This window comes from Cylas formicarius, unplaced genomic scaffold, assembly GCF_029955315.1.
Source record: "Cylas formicarius isolate icCylForm1 unplaced genomic scaffold, icCylForm1.1 PGA_scaffold_8__14_contigs__length_24414737, whole genome shotgun sequence".
In the NCBI taxonomy this organism is placed as follows: Eukaryota; Metazoa; Arthropoda; class Insecta; order Coleoptera; family Brentidae; genus Cylas; species Cylas formicarius.
This window is the reverse complement of record NW_026844361.1, coordinates 11,334,307-11,359,121: the sequence shown is the minus strand read 5'-3', so window position 1 is coordinate 11,359,121 and position 24,815 is coordinate 11,334,307. Positions and strand designations below refer to the sequence as shown.

Here is a 24,815-nt window from a genome sequence, read left to right as displayed (position 1 = left end):
TTTTATTATGTATTGGCCAGTTTGCTTTTTATTTTATGAACTGGTTTATTAATAAATTCAAATGTTAAATGTTTTTGGTGGCCTACAAAAAAATTATTTTTGGCAGTTATTATTTTTTGATGTTTCGTGTAAGTATTTTTCTTAATTTTTAATTAGTTTATTATGTGTTATATCGTAATACTTGGGCATTTATAAATAAATCTATGCTAGAATAGTCACCTCCAAGGCATATTTTTGAAAATCAGATTCAATTATGGTTCTATTGCAAGAATTTTTGCTAGAATATTTAATTTTATTAACTTTATTTAATTTGGGGGTACAATTGCTGCGGGGAGCGATTTTGACAATCAAAGCTAGGCACAACTATGTCGGTAATAGTGTTTTGATATTGAAAAGTCAAAAAGCTAACGTTGAGTGCTACGTTATTTTTATCATGAGGAATTTTTATATATTTCATATTTTCTTCTCTTCTTTTTTTTCCATTTTTCATCATTCATTCATTTTTCAAGATTGGAATAGTTTATTAACAATTGGCAACGTTGTCAAAGCCAATACAATGAGCACATAATATTTGGGGTTTATTGAGAGAAATTACTTCTGAATTGAATTATTTTCCAGTTTTTTGTAAGTTATTTTGATAATAAAACTTTTTATTTTTAATTCAAAATTAGAACCACAGATTTCGAAAAATATCATTCACGCCGTCTGCCCAATACAAAACTAAACTTTTTTGTCATTTATTCTTTTTCTTCTAATTACTACCTAATATATCGAAATTTTATACTTTAAAATCAAATTGAAATTATACATTTACCCGTATAATTAATGAAATGTATACCCAAAAAGACATCAACTCATGCTTCTTTCAAACAGCCACAGGCTATGTATTACTAAAGATGGCGCAGCGAAATTGCCAGCGATGGATGCTGTTACGTGGCAGTTATTATTCAACAAAACTGGCCGGTGGAGTGAAAGTTAGCACTCATACGGTTAATTGGACCCTTGTAACTGTTAATATGTATGAGGATGTATATTATTTGTTTAATTTGTTTTTATAGTCCAGGCTTATACATGTCGGGCCATACGGGTTACCGTACTGACCTAACGTTGATATTTCTGACGTAGATTTAACGTTTCAGGGAAATATCTGCGATTTGGATTCCCGTAATTTAATTAAAAAGGAAACTAGTAGTAGGCCACATACATCTTTTTTCTGAACCAAAAAGATATTTGTCGAAAGAAATCAATTAGTATTACATTTCTTATAAATTATATTTAAAACATGTAATTAATATTCTCTGAATTTGTACAACTTTTTTATTTTAGCAATAAATAATTAATCTTTAGGTACAGGGTGTCGCAAATGATATAGCAGTCATACGTTTTTAGTTAGATAGTGACATTTTTCGATACTGTTTGTTAGGATACGTTTGCGTATGGAAAAGATGAAAAATGGTCTGTATAGGGTTTTATAAGTAAGATGCAGTAGTAGTAGTTGGTATTCATCTGGAACTCTCAAATTTTGATATATAAATCAAACTTATGATTTTGTTATTGTACAGAAAGATTAATAGAAAAGTTGCACAGTTTCAAGTCATTAACAAAAATTATATAAAACAAAGTTGTCACTTAACTAACGTAAAGACTAAATAAACATTTCCAAATACAGTCGAAACGCTATATAGCGAAATTTTTTTGTTATAAAGAGTTTTCGTTATAAATAGTTATAGGCACTTGAAAAATAACAATACGCATTTATGTTCTGTAATATTTAATTATTTTATATACATATTTTAACATCTACTTGGAACATTTTATATAAATATGTAAAAACTACATTTAATGTTTCCAATAATCGGTCATTTTCTTTTGAATTTTCTTAGTATGCCAATACGCATCTCGTATTTTAACCTGTATTTCCACCATTTCTTCGAGAGGAGAACCTTCCCCATGATACATAAAAAATTTCTCTAGCAGCTTAACTGAATATAGGGCTTGTTGAATGGTTGATGGTGGTCCCAGATCAACTTCTTCATCTTCTTCTTGCTCTTTTTTGCTTATTGTCATAGGACTTCCTCTGTCAAGTCTGCTATTGTAGGCAAATCCTGATCTATCACCATAAAAATCTTGCAACTCCTCACTTGTAAACGTAATTGTTGTTTGAAACTGCTTTATCCTGTTCTCATTCTGTCTCGGTAATAAGTCCTGCATGATGATAGGAGTGTTGAACTGCCACCTTTTTCCAAGCTTTACTAATGAAATTGGCTACATCTAGCATATTAATGGAAAACTTGTTTTCGGACTCGAACATTTCCATTAAAATATTTTTCCTTTATCAACTCTTAAGATTTTTTATTGCGCTCTAGTTCATCGGCTGTCATACACTCGTTGTTTTGGCTGGAAGAAATGCCAATTCAATATTCCGTAGATTTGGAATATGGGGACGTGCAGGGCAGTTATTTAAGAAGTAATATTTTCCTCCCCTTTAATTCTTCATCCTATTTCCCTATCTCCTCTTCAAAAATTTGCGATGTCACCCATGCCGACTTGTTTGTCTTGTAAGTGACCGGCAAATCCTTGATGTTCTTAAAACATTGCGGGTCAATTGATTTTCCAATCACCGACTAGCTGTCTTTTTTCTCTCCCATTCATATTGGCAGTTACTAACACTATTGTACGTTCTTTAGAAATTTTTTTGTAAAAAATACCAGTTTCGTCAGCATTAAAAATGTCGTGAGCAGGTTACTTTTGTGCTATTTTTGGTGGTCCCAGTTCAACTTCTTCATCTTCTTCTTCCTCTTGGTGCTCTTCCTCACCCTTTCTTGCTTGTTGTGATATGGCTTCCTCTGTGAAGTCTGCTGTTGTAGGCAAATCCTGATCTATCACTATAAAGGCTTGCAACTCCTCACTTGTAAACGTAATTGTTGTTTGAAACTACTTTATCCACTCGCTTTGTGGCGGATCATCTTCCAAGTCCTGTTCGCATTCTGTCTGCTGTCACCTATTTCCAAGCTTTACTAATAAAGTTGAATATCGTTAGCAGGGTACTTTTCTGATAGTTTTGGCCACGTCTTCTCCAGCCAATCGTTAGTGACGTTTCTGTCGACATCACGGGCTTCGCCACTTATCTGTCCATAATTTATAACATATTCCGGTTTGAACTTCCCCAACCGTCCTTCCGAAGCCTTAAAATCAATAATTCCAAGCTGTTCAGCAATCTTTTCTGCTTTTAGTTTTACGATAGGTCCAGAGAGTAGTACATTTTTAAGACGTTGCTGTTGAACCAACTGCAACATTGCCCGATCCAAGTCTTCAAATCAAGTCAAATTAGAACTGATGGAAATAACGGTATGCTTGTATATATACCGATCAAGGCATTAACATAATCGCTTATTACGAGAAAAATACTTAAGACGACCAGGTTCTCGGTAATTAAATTATTAGGGTAAGGAATACTGAGAAGGTAAGAGACTCTATTAATTACAAATCGGCCTACATTCCTTACTTTGTTACCTGATATGCCCTTTTTTCATTCGGTATAGAGAGTAAGAAAGTCGTTATACAGAGTGGATTAATTCATAGCTTTGTATGGAGTCCTAATTGTACAACAAATTTTGTACGTTATACAGAGTTTCGCTATAAGGAGTTTTCACTGTATTAATAATTGTTGTTTTCAATTAATTATGGTTTTTTCGAAAAAATGAAGATAGCCGATTTTATATACCAGGTGTTCAGTAAATCGACAAAGAGACAATTCTGGAAAGCTTTTTCGCCATCTTGAATTTTAAACACTGTTTTCCGTAAAGCTTTATTTATACTCTATCCCCAAAATGAAAATGATAAGGGTGCTCCTACATTATAATAAAATAAAAGAGCTTTTTCTAGGTTATCGAATGTAGTATAAGCGAGATAATTGAGATTGAATAACCTGCTACCAGATAGCGCTTTTTGATATAATGGCAAAAAAAAGATAACAACCAGAAATAGAACTCGCAACGCTTTCTTCGCACCAACCGGTTATTAATGTTATTGTTGTATATATGATCTCGGATTAAATTGTCTAAATGTTTTTTTTTCCGGTATTATTAGCAAAAATCTTCTATTCGTGACCGAGCGAGAGCTGCAATTAAAATAACTGTGCTATTAGTGGACCCAGGCGCGGAAAAAATACATCGAAAAATGGCCAAAGCGTAGCCAGAAAATGACATTACCTTAAGCGTTTTGCATTTTAATAAATTTAAATATGATTTAACGAGGGGAAAGTGATTGCGATTTCTATTACAAACTCGATGACCTTTGCCCAAGTAGTTTCGGCGGTCTGGTTCGGAACCAAGGTAAAGTTTTTCGAAAATTTGGCTGGAAGGAATGTCGATTTAAAAAAAAAAGGCAGTCGGTCTAGTTCAAATTCCACATGGCGAATTTAATAAACATGCAATCGTTGGAGATCGATTTATAGGCGATATTTAAAAAAGAAGTTTATTATAACTAATACAATGTTTGTGTGGGATATTGTCAAAAAAAAAAAAGAAAATAATCTTTCTGAATTTTGATATCCTCTGAAAAACAATTATCGTGAAATGTTTTAAATCACTCTAAGAGAAAATTCAATGCCCTACAAAAAAGGTCTCTTGTGGTTGATCGATTAGTCAACCGATTTTGAAAATATTTATTTGCATTAGAATTCTAATGGGAACTTATATTCATAGTTTTTAATAAATATTTTCAATGCATTCATTAAATTGATGACTAGTCACAAAATTCACAAAAATTGGAGTTTATTTTTATAAAATTACAGTTTTTAAATAATTTTTTACCATTTCAAATTTCAAATCAATCAAATTTCTAACGATATTTTCTTGTATCAGGATCAATTAAAAAATAATAATTGTTTTTCAGTCAAAAACAAAAATTTAGAACAAAAAGTTATTTTTGTTTAATTTCTTCAATCTTTGACGTCGAGCATATCTTTGAAATGGTTCGATTTATCGGAAAAGTATGATGATATATTGATGATGAGATATGATTATTTATAAATGAGACCCAATCGAAAATGCCAAACTATAGAGCTCATAGGTGGAAAGTACTTTCTAGAGGTAACTAGCAACTAGTTTTTGTGTATCAGATATAAAAAAAAAAGATATCGTCCTTTTTTACCCACTTTTGTTAATAATAATAATACAATCTTTATTTAGCATTATGCTACATAAAAAATATAAATTCTATATATAAAAATGCAATTTCTATATTTCGTTTTTTGTACCCTATCTGTTAAATACGAATAAAGTCTGTTCCCTTAATGCCCATTTTGTAAAATTTTCTTAACAGTCTAGTTCTACTTATTGTTTTGAAAACACGCTTAAAATCCAAAAATACAGCCAACACAAATTTACCATCCTCCAAGGCCTTCGAGAAATCATCACAGACAGTAATAATAATGACAGACTCACATGAATGTTTGGAGCGAAAGCTCGACTGGTTAGGCACTAAAATATTGTTTACGTCACAATAACTTTGCAGCTGCTGTTTTACCACAACCTCAAGGACCTTCTCATAAACTGGAATTAATTGGCCTAAATTGTTTACATAGATTGGTATTGGGAACCTTCTGTACAGGGATCACCATTGGATGTCTTCCATACCTCCATGCCACTTGCAAGGGAGGTGTTCACAATGTCAAGCAATCGATTCCAACAACTGCACAGGCAGCAATCAATACACTCTATGAGATACCACACTCATCAAGTCACATTTTTTAATTCTCTTATTATTTTTTATAGGTCCTGCATAGTTATGGTATTAAACTGATATATTTCTCCATAAGTTGGTATATTATCAGTAAAATCATTTACAGCCTGGGATGGCGGAATGCCACTCAAAATATTTTTAACATTGTGACTTGAAATATCTGTCTTTGTCTAATTTAATGCAGGTTATGTTAGTAAAATAAGAAATTGTACTAAAGTATTCTTCTGCTGATTGCAGATATTCACAGACCAGATATGCCTTTACCATTATGCACGAGAATCATCACACATTTTTATTTCTCTCGATATTTTGCATAAGGAACTCTTTAGATCTTAAATAAGAACTAAAAGTTCAGATCTTCACGAAATTATTTATATTCGCATGACAATTGTTTCGAGAACACCGTGTCTTTATGAAATCACACATTTGATAAAGACACTGTGTAGTCGAAACAATTGTCATGTGAATATATATAATTTCGTGAAAATCTGGACTTCTGGTTCTTATTTATTTTGTTAAATGGGTTTTCATCAATTAAAAGCCACCTCAGTTCAATCTTTAGATTTTGTATTCACTTGGTGAAAATTAATCTTGAACAAAAAACCTGTAGATAATAGAATGATAAAATATTAAATTTTTTAAAACCAGTTTTACAAGAAGTAGTACAAACTCTCAGTATGAGCACAATAAACACTTAAAATTTGTGATTCTGTTAAAATATCCTTCAGATTATGTAATGTGGGCCCCTAAATCAAAGAAGAGCAGTGAGTTTTAAAACTCACGTTTTTATCTACGAATATTCCAAGAAAGCTTCAGTATTTATCTGAAACGAATGTACCTGGCTTTTAACTATGATGGAATCTTAAAGACTTAAATCACACCTAATCGCCATAGATATCGTCAGCAGCAAACTTTTTAAACGCTGTTTTCTAGGAGTCCTCCGAGCTAGGCGCACCTTCTAAATCGTTAATAAGCAAGAGGAAAAGTGTTAGTCCTAATACAGAGCCCTGAGGGACACCCATTGTTACCATGGATGACTTCTCCATGCATATCGTAAGAAACAGGGAGATAAGCGCATAGAAAAAGAAAGGTGATCAGAAAGAGCACCTCGTGCTTCAATACATTTTTGAGCACGTTTTTCTATTAAGCAAACTGCCGTTAGTTCTACCATCTATCTGGCCTTTTTTTCTTACGTAGAAGGCCAAGGAATAAAAAAAATAAAATTGTCAAAAATTGATATGCGTCTCACAAGTTATGAGCTGCTGCGCCATCTTGTTGGAAATGGAGATCGTGATAACCAATCCAACCAAAAACCAAAACTAACCAATACTAACCATCCAGTGGTAATTGCAATGTAACAATCAGTGTAAAAATATGGATCAACAATGCGAGAACCAATTATACCTCATCAAACCTTAAAGCTGAAATGAACTTGTGGATCTCGTCGATATACTAGTAAATTTTCTCTTGACCGATAACAATGATTTTTTGGATTCTAAATTCTAGAATTTGAAAATTATGATTCACCGGTTCGCAAAATGTAGCGAAAATTACTTATGTTTTGGCGGCAAAAGTTACCATATCAATGACAAAAACAGTCTTCTCTCTGCATCCTCTGCCAAAAGCACCGGAATTCATAAGGGCCTAATTTGTGTTTGTTTGAAATCCTTTTGATAGTATTAAAGGATGTGTTAGAGTTCTTGACTATGTCTCGCATAGAATTGTCGTGATACGCTTCAAAATATCCAAGAACACCATCTTCCACGTCTTCACTGATAAATTTTTTTCGTTTTTTTTTTTTCATTATTTATAAAGATTCTATAAATGCACAGAAAAAAGAAACCGGCTGTGGATATAGATTTATGTATCATTTTCTTGTGCTTAAAGAAGATTTACTGCATCCCAAATAGCATTCTAAGATGTCGCACTTTTCTTCATGTGCAAAAACCATTTTTGAGTAAGTGATAAAGTAAAATTAATTTAAATAATTGATAACAATTGATATAACAATAATAATGATTAACACGTTTTGCTAAAAGGAGACGAGAAATGGTGTAATTAATAAAGACGTGGAAATTGGTGTTATTATTTTTTCTTACTTAAAAGGAAATTGTAGCTTTATTTCGCAACCACTCATAGCCATCTAGTATAAAAAAAATGTGCTTTTGCGTTAATATTGCATATGACCTTTTTTGTTCTGTTGCTGATTTACGAACGTTAAACTAAAAAATATACTGGGAGTTCCATTTACTCATTTTTTTTCTTAACCCTATATTTCAATTGTTATTTTTGTTTTTAGCAAGGTAATCAGTGACAAAAATGCTACTTTCAATCAGCCGGCATATGGCTAGAAAGTTTCTTGGAATTAAATAATAACTTAGTAATTAGTATGTTCTTTTTAAAATAAGACAGTTGTTACTTGTCCATGAACATACCAACACCTTGTAAATCAAATATTTTAAAAGTATAAGTATAATCAATGAAGTGTTTTTTTTATATTTTCTATAGGTGCCACCCTATACAACAGCCGTGCTAAATTTTCGATTACGAAAAAGCGTGCTATTTCTGGGATTTTTCGCAACGTATGGTATTTAGTTGTTAAATAGGTAGTTTTCAAACACACAAGTGTGGAATCAGTAGAAAAGAAGAAGAAACCGTCGGTTTTATACATTAGGCTTAGATATTTTTTTCCTACGAGTTCTACCTTTCATATTTCGAGATTTGTTATAAAAAACTATAAGCCACCAACAAATATGACCGATAAAACCAATCGTCGAAGCACTTTTCCCACATCTAGTCGGCACCTCCATGCTTTTTAAACGCATCGATCGCTTTTTCTGGTTTCAAAAATCGTTTCCCCCGTAAATTATTCTTAATGTATGGGAATAAAAGAAGTCATTAGGTGCTAAATCTGGACTCATCAAATCAACGTTGTTAATGCTCAAAAAGTTCTTCGGCAGTAGGTTTTACTAATTTCTTCGAAGAATTTCGGCAAACAAATGGTAGTGTACGATTCAGAATTGACTGTTTTACCTTTCACCAAAAGAACAGGTTAAGAAAACTATGGCGACTGTAATTGGTTTGTTATTATTAATGTTTGTTTTATTACCTTTTTTATGTAATCTTTGCAATATTTTGAACATGTCTGGTATAACCCAAAGATAATTTTGATGTTTGTTGTTATATTTTCACAATTAACAATTTTTGGCTGGTAAAAGCTTTTCTTTATAATATTTATTAGCGTGTTACGATAGATTAGGTATCTGTACCGTAAATTTTCATAAAATTTCTGTTGTTCAAAGAAATATTTAGGTTCCCTATTTTTTATTGTTACTCATGTAAAATGGCCGTTTAGGAAAATACATACACAGAACAAAAATAGTCCAAAGCATAGACTAATTTTCATGAAACAGCGCTTGTTCCAGCGACCTTATAGCCTAGCCCTAGAATGAAATAGAAAAAAAAAAGAAAAATAATATTACTATAAGGAAAGTGACAAAACAATTCATCAAGGCGATGAACTGAATCTCTACATTTAGAACGAAGAAGCTTAGTAAAATTAACTGTTGGATTAATATCGATGATTTTGTTTGTTATGGCGACGCTGTTTAGTTTTTCTTTCGCCAAAGTTGGCAGCACTACAAGATAAAGTAAATTACAAAAAAAACATTGAAAAAATGAAAAAAAAATTATTGAATTTAAAAAGTTTTGCACAGAAATATAGGAATCTGAAATGATTGTTGTTTCAAATATTCCTAATCAGTTTGTTGGATAAATATGTGGATGTATCTGATGTTATAATTTTGAAAGTAAACACAAGAAATGATGTCCCAACGCATTTAGTATTCGTTTCTAAAACATTAACAAGTTTGTATACACTATTTCGCAGTACATAAATTGGGAAGGCACTAAGGATCCTTATACCATTTTTTGTATATTTTTATCAAGAAAGCTTCAGCTGGCATAAAGAAGCTATAATAAAAAGCTCTAGAAAGTTTAGATAGATAGTTTATGAAACCGTAGGTTTTTAACACAAATTTGTTGTACTATTTACTCGGTTTTCATTTTCTTTTGTTTGTTTGTTTGTTTGTTTGTATGATAAGGAATGGTATTAATCATTTCACAGAATGTCGCTGAAGTTATGTGTTACGAATGAACAGCGTGAATAACATTGTATATCTAGTTGCAAAAAATAAATTTGTGTCCATTAAGTAATGTTGTCGCTAATGTCTTTGTAAAGCCTTCGGCCTTGCGTTAATTGTCGTTGTAGATATTTTAGGCCACTCGTTTTTAACGACCATTCCACTATTCATGTGGAGTGAGAATATTGTCATCGATCACGATATACAGTGCGTAAACACGCGTAAATACGCGATACCACTATTTGTCGTCTTGATTTGAAGTACTTCAAAATTATTTTGGTGGGTATATGTCAAATATGTATTTATTTATATCTCCCAACACCCGGAGATAAGACTAAACATGTGTCCAGTTAGTAATGGCATATTTGTGAACATTTATTACAAAATAAGATAAGTAAATTTGTAAAAATAGGTATTTAATATTATTTACCTTGTCTGTGAATTTAAAATTCAAAATACCTAATAACTGTTTGCTGCTTTAACAACCGCTCCGACGAAGTTCATTCTCACGCTCATTTTTAGACAGAAATAAATCGCAAAATTGTAGGTTTTTGTAAGATATTTTAGAAAATATAATAGTGTGCGGTGTGTAGGGCAAACTTTGTTTTTTATTTATAAAATAAAAAATCATTAATTTATATAAAAAAATATGAATTTTTTGATTGATTTCTTTTTAATTTTGAGAATATGCATTCGAGATTTTTCACACCCTGTAGTAGTAATATATTATTATGTTTTCTACAAACCTAATTCCATTTGAAATTTATGTGAAAACTTTTTTTTTTTAAAAACATTAAAGTGAAAATTCTCTTTAGCGGAACTCTGTATTACGAACACAATTTGTTAATCATTCGGGCAATGTGGCAGTGATTCCAACAGCAACGTCTTAAAAATGTACCACTCTGTGGACCTATCTTAAAACTAAAAGTAGAAAAGTTTGCTGAGAGCTTGGTGTTATCGATATCAAGGCTTCGGAAAGATGGTTGGGGAAGTTCGAACAGAGACATGGGATAAACTTTATTAGTAAAGCTTGGAAAGAGGTGGCAGCAAAAACAATTCAACACTCCTATCGTCATGCAGGAATTATTACCGAGGCAGAATACGAACAGGACTCCACAAGGCGAGTGGATAAAGCAGTTTCAAACAACAATTACGTTTACAAGTGAGGAGTTGCAAGATTTTATGGTGATAGATCAGGATTTGCCTGCAACAGCAGACTTGACAGAGGAAGCCATATTACAACAAGCAAGAAAGGGTGAGGAAGAGCACCAAGAGGAAGAAGATGAAGAAGTTCAGCAAGCCCTATATTCAGTTAAGCTGCTAGAGAAATTGTTATGTATCATGGGGAAGATGCCCCTCTCGAAGAAATGGTGAAAATACAAGCCGAAGTACGGGATGCGTATTGGCATACTAAAAAAATTCAAAAGAAAATGACCGATTATTTGAAACATTAAATGTAGTCCTTAAATATTTATATAAAATGTTCCTAAGTAGATATTAAAATATGTATATAAGACAATTAAATATTACAGAACACTTTATCACGAAAACTCTTTATACCGAAAACAAGAGCAGTCCCTTCAATTTCGCTATATAGAGTTTCGACTGTATTGGAAAAACTATAAGGTTATGTATTATTATTAATAAAGACGAAAAATTTTAAACCGATTTCAAAAGAAAATTTGAAAACCTTTAAACGTTCTATTTAAAAAATATGTGTTTTATTAGACATTTTAAAATTGCGAACGTAACTAATGAAAAACTAAAATACACAATTTCTGTTAAGCAATTAATATTTTCTTAAATTTTTCTTGACATCTACGATCGGGCACTTGACTACTAATAACGCTTAATAACCGTCGATTAACGAATTTTGGGCAGGCCGACCTTAAATGGCGGCCTTAAATTCGATAATCGGTCGTCGTGCATTGCTAATTTTTCAATTACTCGATATGCATGCGAGATACGGCGTCCCCAGCTGGGACGACGCTGTATAAACGTTCCAGTCGCCTTGAAACCGTTTCTCGGTGTTTCGACCTCGCTGTTTCACCGTCAGTTTAAAATTTACTATACTTACACCACTTTCTCAAGAAGGCACTCGACAATTTGGCGCACAGTTTCTCTCTGCCCTTCATTTTCGCACAGCGGATTAATCCAAACAAACTAAACGAAAAACGAACGGCGGAAGTGACGTCACTTGACAGGCCGTGCGGTTCACAACATGTCCGACCTCACCGATTGGAGTCTGAACTGAAAAATCGAATGGTTGGTCATTTTGATAGTCACTTTTGACGTCTACTAGGATATTGAACTGTGGTGGCTTTTACTTGATGAAAATCCATTTATCAAAATAAATAAGAACTAAAAGTTCAGATTTTCACGAAATTATATATTTCAATATTATTTAATAATAATATTATATATTAAATATATAATTTCGTGAAAATCTGAACTTTTAGCCTTATTAATAAATGAGGTAGAGTCTGTCTCAATCTTCGTCAAGCAAGCAAGGAATGATCTCCTGAATATAAAAATTCAAAAAACAATAGGTTGTGCCATTTGAAAAAAATTACTATTGTTACATTCAGTCACAAATTAATTATTTTCTTTTAGCCCTTACCCTCTCAAATATATCTTTTTGATGTAAAAAGAATCCTAGCCAAATATGAGCCCTGTAGCTCAACTCTAAGGGGTCGCTATTTTTATTTTAGTTTCCCACTTAATTAACATGAAAAAATTTCTTTTTTCACCAAAATTATATTTACGTACAATATTTGCGATTTTTTACAAAAAAACAATTTATTAAAAAAATTAAAAATTACTAATTCAAATAATTTTTTATCTACATAATTTCTCAAATTTTGTATCCCAACTAACCCTGATTAGAAAAATGAATTTAAAAAAATTGACAATTTCAAATCTGCATAAGATCAGTAATTGAAAATATTCAGAAGTATTTAATACTTTTCAAATCATTTTTTTAATCAGGGAATAGTCAGTATTATTATTTTTTCGGATTACAAATTTCAAAAATGGTTGTCAGTACGCAGTGTGGGTGGAGGATAATTGAAAAAATGAATGATATTTATTATTACATGTAATCATCGATTACAAATTTTTGACGATTTTTGATGATTTGACGTTTTCGATTCTTGATTTAAATATTTAGGCTGAGCTTCTGTTAAAGAATGTGCTGAGTTAGATATATCAAACACATTCTCAAGGGGGATTTTTAAATGTAAGCTCCTTGATTTTTTGTTTCTGAGTTTTCCTTGTTTTATTTTTTTTTTCAAAAGTTCCCACACTCATGATTTTAGTAATAGCGTGATATGGTTGACAGACGGGAATACCATTAGGTTTCCAAACTTTCATAACATCACGAATCACTTTATCAAAACACTGTCGAATTGTGAGGTTAGAATCGCTATGCTTGTAGAAAAATAATTGTAAAACTTTTCTTATGCTCTTTAATTTTCGCTACCTACTGACAACCCTTTTAAAATTTGAAATCCATAGAAATAAAATACGGACTATTAATTAGGATACAAATTTTGAAAAATTATGTAGATAAAAAATTATTAGAAGCTATTTCTTAAAAGTTCACAATTTAGTAATTTTTAAATGGCTGGAATGGCTTGGAAAGCTCAGCAGGGCTCATCTTTGGTGACGATTTAAAATAACTATTTCGAAAAGCACAGTAAAAACGATTAATCAGCGTTGTCACAAATGGTCAACCTCAGAATGAAAAAAATATACCTGGCCCACCCCTGCCATGTCACTCAAGTAAGAACAATTTTTTTGTTAAGATTGAGACACACTGTACAAGGTGAGTCAACATCAGAGTAAAGTTTATTATCTCATTGGTTTCGAAAAGCTATGAGAAAACGGTAAATACAAAGTTGAAGAGATTGTTAGCACGGACGATTTCAAATTATTTTTAAGTATACAACTTTTTTATTAATAATAACCGACTGTTCTAAATTAAGTGTTCATGATTGGTAACTTTGTTATAAGTAGAGATACAAAGTCGGTTAAATTAGCAAATTAGTAGTAGCATAGTTGGCTCACACTGTACACACACACACACGCACACGCACACTCTCACTCACACTCACACTCGCGCTTTCTAAGCATTTCAATAAAAATACTAAATTGGGAGTAAGAAAATTTTTCACCGCAAGAGGACACCATCCACAGGGCGAACCGTAAAACCCGTAACTTTTCCAAGTTTGTTAGAAAGTTACTTTAGTTAACTGAAACTCATTGAGGCCTGGTAGTTTCAAAAAGTAGTGCTGGAGGGCGCAGGTTGCATTAATAATATTACCACTATGTGTAACCATGTGTAATATCGAAAGTATGTTTTTTATTTTTATATTTTTGGAAGAAAAAACTGAAAGTTCTCAATTTTTGGACTCCTTCTTCATTCAAAGCTTTTCTTCCATTTTAAAATATTTCCAAAGCCGATTGTAACTTAGGTTAAGTTGCCTATTACGCAGCAAGTTGTCTTCCTTCAGGGTTGTCTACATCTAATTTAGCTTCTTAGATATATTTATTTTATTTTGAAAATTTTCAATTTGAATCTTAAATCTTCATCTTAAACCATTTAATTACGAAAGTAACTCTTTTGTAATAAATAAAATCATAGACAAGTTAAGCTTTGTCAAAATAATTTTTAACTAGAAAGCTGTGTAGAATTGTAAAGTCACTTGCAATATAAAATATGTAAGGGATATTTCGAAAACGTCATTATTGCATTTCCATTTAAGGTTATCCAATTTTTTTTTAAGAAATCCAAAAACAAAATAATACTCTCAAAACAGCAGACCTATCTCGGAGTCGTGTATATTTCTTAGGTAAACATCAAGCAACGAAAGGTATAGTGCCTTCACAAATAAATGGTTTTCGCAAATATTCTCAGTCTCACTGAGATCTGGAGATTGGGAGACCAAAAACTGACCAAAACAGTAGATCCGCACCATTGTCGCTTTTCTAGCAGTATGTTATGGATCATGATGATTCTTCCCTTAGACAGAAAAAGGGAAGAGTTAAAATAAATCAGGGAGGATCGTACAGAATGTTCTGGGCCTTTGAAACTGAGAAAACAGACGTGGGCAATGTCTCTCATACAAGTAAATTCAATTTCAAAAAACCAAAAGTGAAACGTGGGACACTTAACAAACAACACCCTGTACACCTTTGTTGCGTTGTGTTTTTTTAATGAAGCCTCCAAAGTTCACGACAGTCTCTCGTTTTAGCAAATCAGCGTTGTTAACTTTGCTCTGGCCTAAATGTGGATGAAGTGGAAAGATAAGCGATAGTTTTTTTTGCATTTCTGGGCGTTTTATCGCGAAACATTTCGAATTGCCCGTGTGTACGACACGTAAGCGAAAAGTGGGCGCCGTTAAGATTAACTCAATTGCCGACACTTTCCGCTAAATCGTAGGGCTTTTTCCCATTTTTCTTATTTTCGATTATACCGTGTTATCTTGAAACATGTATTGACACCCGCAAATAGAAAATTTACTTTTTATTGTATTTTCATTGCGCGATGGATTATTACATTTTATTATATTTCATTATTATAAAAACAAAGGTTACTTTCCCCACTCTGTAAGGTTGTGTGACTTATTCGAGAATGTATACACACAATACCCAAGTTTAATGAAATTTCGGGTATAGAATTATACAGGGTGACTTTGTGAGTTACGAAATTTGTAAATAGCAATACTGTATCTGTTGTAGAACGTAATATTCTATATTTAAATATGGCGATTGATTGTAAATTATTAATTCATTGATTAAACACTTGATACACTGGTCTGTAGTTTTTATTTGTATTATTATCTTCGTTTTATTTTTCTAATTTATTGTATTTAGCTTATCCCAGAGTGCTGTAAAGTTTCCCCCATTTACTGTTTTTTTTTCGATTGTATAAAACTGTATAAAACCATATTGCATTTTTAATTTAGCTGAGTTCTAAACTACACTAATTTATATATTTTTTAGAAATTTTGTTTATTTTTGGTATTTTATCACCTCCATTTTGATTTTTGAAAAGGTCGGTTTTCTTTTTTCACTGACTGTATAAAACCATACTTCATTTTAAATTTTGCTGAGTTCTCAACAGTAGTTTATATTTCTTTAAAAATTTTACTTATTTTTGATATTTCATTGCTCCAATTTTGAATTTTGAAAAGCTCAATTTTGTTTTTTCACTGACTGCATAAAACCATGCTTCATTTCTAATTTAGCTGATTTCTCAACTACATTAATTTATAATTTTAAAAAATGCTTATTTTTGGTATTTCATTGCTCGAATTTTGGTTTTTGAAAAGCTCTTTTTTGTTTTTTCCACAGTAGTTTATACTTTTTTTTGTTAAATTTTGTTTATTTTTGGTCTTTTTTTTTTGAAAAGGTCGGTTTTGTTTTTTCACTGACTGTATAAAACCATACTTCATTTTTAATTTAGCTGAGTTTTCAAAAACAGTAGTTTATATTTCGTTGCTCCAATTCTGATTTTTCACATGCGTTTTCATCATATTCGTATACAGAATTGAAAGTTTATTGAGATGTAATTTAGAAACGCCTTTCTGCCAAATTGCTTATTTCAAATCGAACACTCCGTATATTATTACAATTGTGATCCAGATTCCACACTAGATTTCAGTGCTTAACCAGAGCGAATCGAATGATTTAATTAGAGATTTGCGCCTTCCAAAGGATGTATCCGAATTGTTATCCACGTCAAATTTCACTCAGTGTCAAAATTAGTAAATATGTAAATGTTCCAGGGTTACTCATTCGAAACTTCGCTCTATGGTGCCAGTACAGATTACCGATCAACCTTATATCTTTTCCATCTAGTCCCATTTCTCCAAGGTATGTTGTCAGAAGGTCGTGCTTAACGCTTCCTCATAGTCAATGAAGCACATAAAGACACCCTTTCCTTGATCCTGGCAATTTTGTACCAATGTGTCTCCTTCACATTTCCGATAGAGAGTTGTGTGAAGTATTCGGAGAAAAAGTTTTAGGAAATGGTTCATTTAACTAATGAGACGGTTGGGAAGTGTCCGAAATCATGAGTGTTATTAAAAAGTGTCACGATCTTTTCTTTCGATGCAATTAAAAAAAACTTTTGAAGAAACTAAGCTACCAAAAACATCAGAATGTTTTGTGGTGACCTTAAAGTGCTTAAACCTAGGATAAGAGGGGTTTATACAAAATTTGTAAGCTTTATTTGCAAGTGGGATAGTTGGGACGACCCTCTAGGATAAGCCCTACACTTGGTAGCAAAAAAGTATTAAGAGATAGCTTAGTTGACCCCAAAAAAGTTTTACTGCTTCCTTTTCGTATCAGACTTTGCCCTAGCCAAAAATGGAGACTGTTTCAAATATTTGTTCGAGAAATTTCCAGCCATATCTGATGTCAAGATAAAAGAAGATATTTTTGTTGATCTGCAGATAAGAATATTATGCAAAGATGAAGATTTTCAAAACACAATGACCGTTGTCGAGAAAAAGGCCCGGCTTTTATTTAAAGAAGTAATTGATAAGTTTCTTGGGAACTCTAAGGACGAAAACTACGAAAGTATTATTTAAAATATGTTACTCTTCCACCGCCTAGGTTGTAAAACGAGTTTCAAAGTGCATTTTCTGTTTTCACACTTGAACTATTTTTCCGAAAAATCTTGGACCGTTTACCGAAGAACAGGCTGGATGTTAAAACTATTTTTACTGAATACAAAAATAAATTATTTTAGAAATAAAAAACCTTACGTGATACAAATAAATGCATAGAATTTTTGAAATCCTCCTACCAAAATGATATAAAATCAATCTACAAAACAAAAACATCTCTCAAATAGATCGATCATCGTTCGACAGTTCCTTGACCTGCGAAGACTATGACACGACAGCGAGACAAAGCAAAGAGCGCCACCGGTATACAAATGCAGCCTACTTTTGCCCGATTTCACTTTGGGTCAGTTTACCGCGTATACGTAAGAAATTACCCGATAGACCCAGAAAATTCCTTCCTGGTGTACAAGGCTATCGAACCGCTTCCTTGGACTATTGGTTTCCAACTAATAAGCCCGAAATATTAGCTTTCTAAACGACGATAATAATAACATTTATTTGGGCCAGAAATTTGGAAGATATTTAATTAAAACCGATTTAAAGAGATAGAAAAATAACCGACAAAACGACGAAGGGGCGACAAATTTCCTATTTACGACGCGGCTGTCCCAAAATAGAATTGAAAAGGCCAAGAAAACATTTAGCAAGCATCCGTTGACATTGTACCGGGTGGCCCAAGAGAAAAAGTTGGAAATTATTTTAAAGTTGATAAAATGGCCGCTGAAACCTATATTTTCCGATGTTGAGATTTCTCAATTGAACACTCGGTATCCAGAGTATTATTCCTGGTTCAAAGTAGCCGTTAGGGAGGCCATGTCCACAGCGGCTATGTCTCCAACCCTGTGGCCCAAAGCTACACGCATTAATCGTTTTTTTCATTGGAAACCGAAGCCAACATCAGGCGGCTAACTACAGATCCGGCTCCCATCAGGTTATGTGACGACCCCCGTAAGGGAAATTTTCAAAATAAAATATATCAAAATAAAGCCGACCAATAAACTAAATTTCATATGTTTGACTGAGACATGGCGTAAGGAATCAGAACTTGAAGCCATTTACATTGACAACTTTCACCACGAAGTTTCTATCCCAGGGAACGACCATACCCGGGGAGAAGTAGCGATATGGGTGAAAAATGGTGTATGCTGTAATTCTAAGGACCTGCCGTCATTTTGCAGTGAAAAAGATATTGACGTGCGCGGACATGTGTGGAATGTCGACGAACACGAGACTGTCCATTTGATCACCTGTTATAGATCACCAAATGGTAATGTGGATGTTTTTCTAAAAGACTTTGAAGACATATCGTATAAAATTTTTAAACGAAATTGTTATATAATTCTAAACGGAGATTATAACACCCATAATATTGTTTTTATCAGAAAAAACTAACTTCTTTGATTTAATGCAATCTTATAATCTTCACAATAACGTAAAAGATCCAACAAGAAACCAGAATGGTTGTTTATCTAGGCTTGATTAATATTTACAAATTACTGCAACAATCCTGTAGCGAAAGTATTACCAAATACACTTTCAGACCACGATACCGTATTATTCAACGCAAGGTACATTATTAGAAGGGCCCTCGTATCTAGGCAGAAATTTTAACAAAAACAATATTAGAGTTTCTTTTCAGAAATTCTACTTCAGATTTACCTGAAGAACCCTAGTCGGGCATCTCGGGTGATATTGATAAAAAATTTGACGTTTTTTACTCTACTTTCCTGCAGTACTTTAACAAACATTTCCTTTAAAACCCCGTTCTCAATGTACCAACAAGAAATCAAGAGTTCTAGCAAATATCTGAAAAAATTAAATAGTTTGAGCAAAAAAGGCTGTATTTCCGTCGAAAAATATAAATATGAGAAAAGTAAACATAAAAAATTAATAAATTTAACAAAAAAAGGGTACTACGAGCGAAAATTTTTAGTGATTTAGCAGGGCGTTTGACTGTATGAACCACGAAATTCTTTTGAATAGGATGGAACAATACGGAATTCGTGGAATAGTTATGAACTGGTTCAGATCGTTCTTAACAAATAGTAGGCAGTATGTTGAAATAAGGCAGGAGAGGGGCAACTTGTGTCAAATTAAATAATCTCAAGTCCAATCTGTAGGTAGAGGCGTACCGCAACGTACAGCGCTTGGCCCAGTTTTATTTATCTTTCTTGTCAATAAACTTTCTGCTCACCTACCTAGTTTGGGTCTATCAGAGTTCGCTAACGACTGTTCAAGTTTAGTCTCCTCACACTGTTATCAAACCCTTCAAAACAAAATTAATTCAGCACTTGTACTGCTAAATAGCTGATTTAACACCAATGAACTCTTTTTGAATGTCCAAAAAACAAGTGTACTGATATTCAAATGCCCACAAAGCAAAAAAGATCTCCCTGTGAATGTCTGGTCGGGCGGGGAGGCCGTTGAAATAAAAAAGCACGCTAAATTTTTAGTACTAGAGCTCGACGAAACCCTATATTGGGAAACTCAATGACAATTACTTTCTTCAAAGCTGCATAGTCATTTTTTCCTAATAAAAAATTTAAAAACTGTTTTGACTGGAAAGTGCATGATAAATTTCTACTACGCTCACATCTATTCGAGATTACTCTATGGCATTCCCTTTTGGGGAAATTCAAGTCATGCGACATTTGCTTTCAAATCCCGAAAAAAGTCCTAAGGTGTATTGCTGGAGTATCGCCGGATAGTTCGTACAGGCCCCTCTTCCGGGAGTTTAAAATACTGCCTTTAGCGTGTATATACATATTAGAAGTTTGTTTATGGGTATATAAAAATAAAAATACCTTACAAAAAAACGGAGATTTCCATGACTATAATGCATGTAACCAAGAATGTTTCTTCATCAAAAAATAGACTAGAATTTTCAAAAAATATTTTATGAACACCGGTATTAGAGTCTTTCTGTCCCCAGAGCTAAAGAGCAATAGTAATGTAAACATTTTTAAATCCAAACTAAAGTTTTTCCTCCTAGAAAAGTGTTTTCATAATTTAAACGAATATTTTACCTATTAATGTTTGTCATCACTGTATTGTTGTGCTCTGTCATATATTTTTATTATATAAATTTTTTAATGTAATTTTCTGCCTCGTTAATACAAAAGTAGTAGAGATTGTTAGGATCTGCAATTTAAAAGTATTAAGTATACAGGGCGGGTCAAACAAGCGTGACGAACAAAACACTTTTTTTTATGAAACACCCTATTTTTTTTTTAATTAATAATAATACCTAAACCTCTTTCTTTCTTTCCGATATTTTAAATTTCCTTAAAAAATTCTAGTTTTCACATTAGCCAAAAAAAAATGCGAAAAGTGCAATTTGAATTAGACGCTAAAATAATAAAAATAAAAAAAATATATATATATATATATATATATATATATATATATATATATATATATATATATATATATCACTTTAAATTGAACAGTGTCAATTTTCTTAAATGGCACACCATCTAAAACTTTTCCAACCTGTACCTTCTCGATAAAACATTTGCTCGTGGTGTGATACTAAATGCACTTGAATCTTTAGGACATTTTTTGACTGATAGAAACTTAAAGATAGTAACAGTTATATTAAGCGGGGTTCCTCAGGGTAGTCTGCTAGGACCTCTACTGTCTATTGCTTTTATAAACGACCTCATTCTAGTCAACAGTCAACAGTCAAGCTCGGAAGAAGCCAACAGGATGATTGGCAGCAAAAATATGGAAAGGAATTCAAAACCAAATTTAAAAATACGATGTTCTATATAAAGAAAATAAATATTTTATTAGTCGTATCCTTTAAACCTACGCTCAGACAACCGAATCAATCATATTTTGTAACAAAAAAAAAATGTGTTGCATTTTTTTCCAAAAACTCTGTTAGATTTATGTCATCGTTTTAAAAATAAAAATTAGACCTGTAGATAGGTAATGATTTTATGCAAATATTTGGAGCCGGATTCCCCTAATCGACATAAATCCAAACAGGTTTGTTCGAGACAAAAAACGAAACAGAAAACCGACAAAAACGAGACAGTAAAAAAAATGGCAAATGGCAATGGAAATTGTCGAAAACGACCTTAACATTTAAATTCGACATTGAAGTATAGTTCTTTCGCAAATGAAAAGAGTGCATTAAAAACAGGTGGTATAGTCTGTCCTTTGAATATTTTCCTTCTTATTAGGTCCTCATCACTATTGTCCATAAGGTATGTTGGAAATAATCGCTACGTTTATTAATTTTCTTCAATTCTCCACTATTGATAATATTCCTGATCGACGATATTGGCGTTTTTGTAAGTAGATAGGTTTCATTTAAAGCTCCCTCACCCTGCTGCCACCCAACAACAATAGACAATAACATCGATAAAATTTTGTTGGGAAGGGTACGTCAAAAACCTGCCCAACTGAAAAACTTCTTTTACGCGATCTTACTCATTGCCATTAGTGATAAAACTATAGGAAGAACATTTTATTTTTAAATTATTTAAATTTAGTTTGGCATTTTATACTCGAACACAAGTCAAATACCCCGTATTTTTGGAATTGTGTTTTTTTATATCCGTAACTATTACAACTTCGAATATAAGTGTAAGAATATCTACTGGGATGTCATTTTTGAGGTTTCGGCCATTAAATAGGGTTAAGGTTCGCCACTGTTCGACGCTCTGGCACAATTATCCTACGAACAAAAATATAGTGCAGTTACTAGTTTGACGTTTCAAGTATTTTACAGTAAAGTCTGTTCATAGATGTAAGAAAGTGAATAACTGATACGAATTAAGAAAAAACCCGGGCAAGCTGTAAGAATGAAATATGGCCGAACAGGTCCGTACTTTGCTTAGAATATAATTATTTCGGGTTTTGTTACGAAAGATACTAAACAATATTTATTTATTTGTGTATGTATTTATATTTAAATCTAAAATAAAAATACAAATTATTTTTATGACCTACTTAAATTACTTAAAATTATTCACATAATATATCAGTATCACTATAGCTATCATCCCCTGGTCTAATTATTATTTGTCCTATATTATTTGCAATATGGATATACGATTGCTCTGCTTTTTCTATATGTTTAACAGAATTTACCCAACTTTGTCGAGGGATGTTAAAAACTTCGGTTTCTATAAGTTTGAAGACATTGGAGTTAACATGGGGAGAAATATTGTTACGACGAATAGCAGATTTCAGTTGGTGCCAAACGTGTTCAATAGGATTAAGTATACAGTGGTAAGGTGGGAGCCTTAAAACTGTATGCCCTACATTTTTTGCATAATTGCAGACGTATTCCTGAGGTTCAAGCATTGTAGAACCTCAATTAATTGCTTTTTGGTATAATCTTCGTGAAAATAAATTGGATTGTTGATTTGGTGTCACATGAGGAAGGGATTTTAGTCAACTGTCTACTGTCATAACTTGCATTATCCATGGCGCTATTAGGAGGAATGTTTGGAACTAGTTTGTTTTTAAACCAACTTTCAAATAAATGAGCGGTGGTGTCTTCATGGTAATCCAGACAGGGAAAGTCCATTTGGAATCCAACCATCTTTAGAGCCAGCATGCAAAATAGTTATTCTTTTACCTATTTTTGATTGCGCGTTTGTTTTATACTTATCAGTTGAGTCAACCCAACCCTTTTCCGGGGTATCATAAGTGTCGAATCAGGTTTCATCCAAGTAAAGAATTGCCCTTTGTTGTTCTCTGTAAATCCTATTTTTTTTTAGATATTCCAGTCGCCATTTCAGAATTCTAAGATATTCCATTAAAACTTGCCTTTTGTCAATTTTTGAAATCTGAAACCCATTTGTTGAATACACTTCCATAAGGTAGTTCTGCCACATTTAACACCGGTTTCATCTTTTTCAAGCCTCCTAATTAAAATATCTAATGTAGGCACGCTTTGTTCCTCGTATAACTGGGAAATTTTACGCCGTATTATATCTTGATCACTTTCATCTACACTCGAGAAAATGTCAACATCGCTTCCTTTTTTCCTCGCTCAAATGGGATTATTCACAATTTTCCATACAGTTGATGTTGGAATTTTCGTCAATGTGGCAATTTCTTCTAAAGATGCTTGCTTGCTGGCACCACGTTCAATGAGAGTCAAATAAACATTGTTTATAACTTCCTTAGTCTCAATATAATGGTGTTTTCTACATTTGGGCGGGCACACGATTCAACACACGCTGTATTACACACGAAATAAGAATGATTACTAATGGATAATCCCATTCAAAAGCAATTGGTCACTTTCTTTTAACTATGAACAGACCATACCTTATCCGCAGACCTTCGCAGGACCGTGGTAAAACCGACAGTGGTGTTTTAATTTAGCTTACGCACTGATGTTGCGATGCTTCAATTTGTAGATAAACGCAGAATTTGAAGTCGAAGTGGAGATGGTAGTCGAACCTAACGAAAATTTAGAAGACGAACAACCACAGCAAATGAAAAAAACGGAACTATTTCTCTTCGGAAGCTAAAAAAATTGTTTTGAGTGTATATTTAACACAATCAAGATGATTTGGTCTGAGTTGAAAGAGCGTCTAAGAAGAAATGACAGTGCATGAAAATTTTGTGATAGTACCATAAACGTAATTCAGCAAGAGGTTGCTAAAATGTCAGTACGAAGCTGATCTAACTGTGAAAAACGAGTAATAAAAGAAAAACATATTTATCTAGAACGATAATATTTATATATTTATTATTTTGAACGTAATAAGTTTGTTTATTTGTACTAATTTTTTAGGTATATGTTTCAAAAGTTGTTCGGCGAAAAACTTGATTCCTAGGACGGTCCTGTAATAGTTACGGGTAAGGGTCTGCTCGGCAGAGTATTAAACAGTAGGCAAAGTTAATGCCGGGTCGGTTGTAAAAGCACTATATTTCTGCTCCAAGTATATCTCACTCAACTCACGTTCGAGCTCTTTCGCACCGAACACTCTCTTCTACCGACTCGTGCTTCCCCGTTTTACAAAAGCTGTCGACAACAACTCACCCGCAATGATCCGCTTGAAAATTATCCACGTAAGAGTCGCGACTCTCACCACGGGCACTTGTTTCGCGTCCACGCACGGCCGCCCTCGTTTGTCAACGACAGGCGAATAATACGCGAACTGACGACGCCTTGGCCTACTACGATGCGGATCGAGCGCCTAGTGTCACACCTGATCGACCAAAAGACAGGTAAGCGGACTTCTCCCCCCATCGGTTCTTGGCCGGAGCCGCTAACGAGATTCCTCGAGTGGGTTCTTTGATTGTGGTATCGCTGGGC

General features: G+C 33.0%; 1 protein-coding gene across 3 annotated transcripts in view; it reads right to left on the bottom strand.

Annotated features, from left to right (window-relative positions):
* LOC132706802 (scavenger receptor class B member 1) overlaps window positions 1–24,815 on the bottom strand; it is a 96,892-nt gene that overhangs the window by 50,140 nt on the left and 21,937 nt on the right. The window contains exons 1-2 of one of the 3 annotated variants that reach the window (XM_060678347.1): window positions 24,540–24,706; window positions 11,965–12,137 (exon numbers count right to left, since the gene is read on the bottom strand). The exons of 1 other annotated variant lie outside the window; for it this stretch is intronic. In XM_060678347.1, the coding sequence (XP_060534330.1) occupies window positions 11,965–12,022 (58 nt within the window). In that variant the 5' untranslated portion in view covers window positions 12,023–12,137; window positions 24,540–24,706. Of the gene's footprint in view, window positions 1–11,964; window positions 12,138–24,539; window positions 24,707–24,815 lie in introns of those variants that run through there. One more of the 3 variants, XM_060678348.1, reaches the window with a different exon arrangement.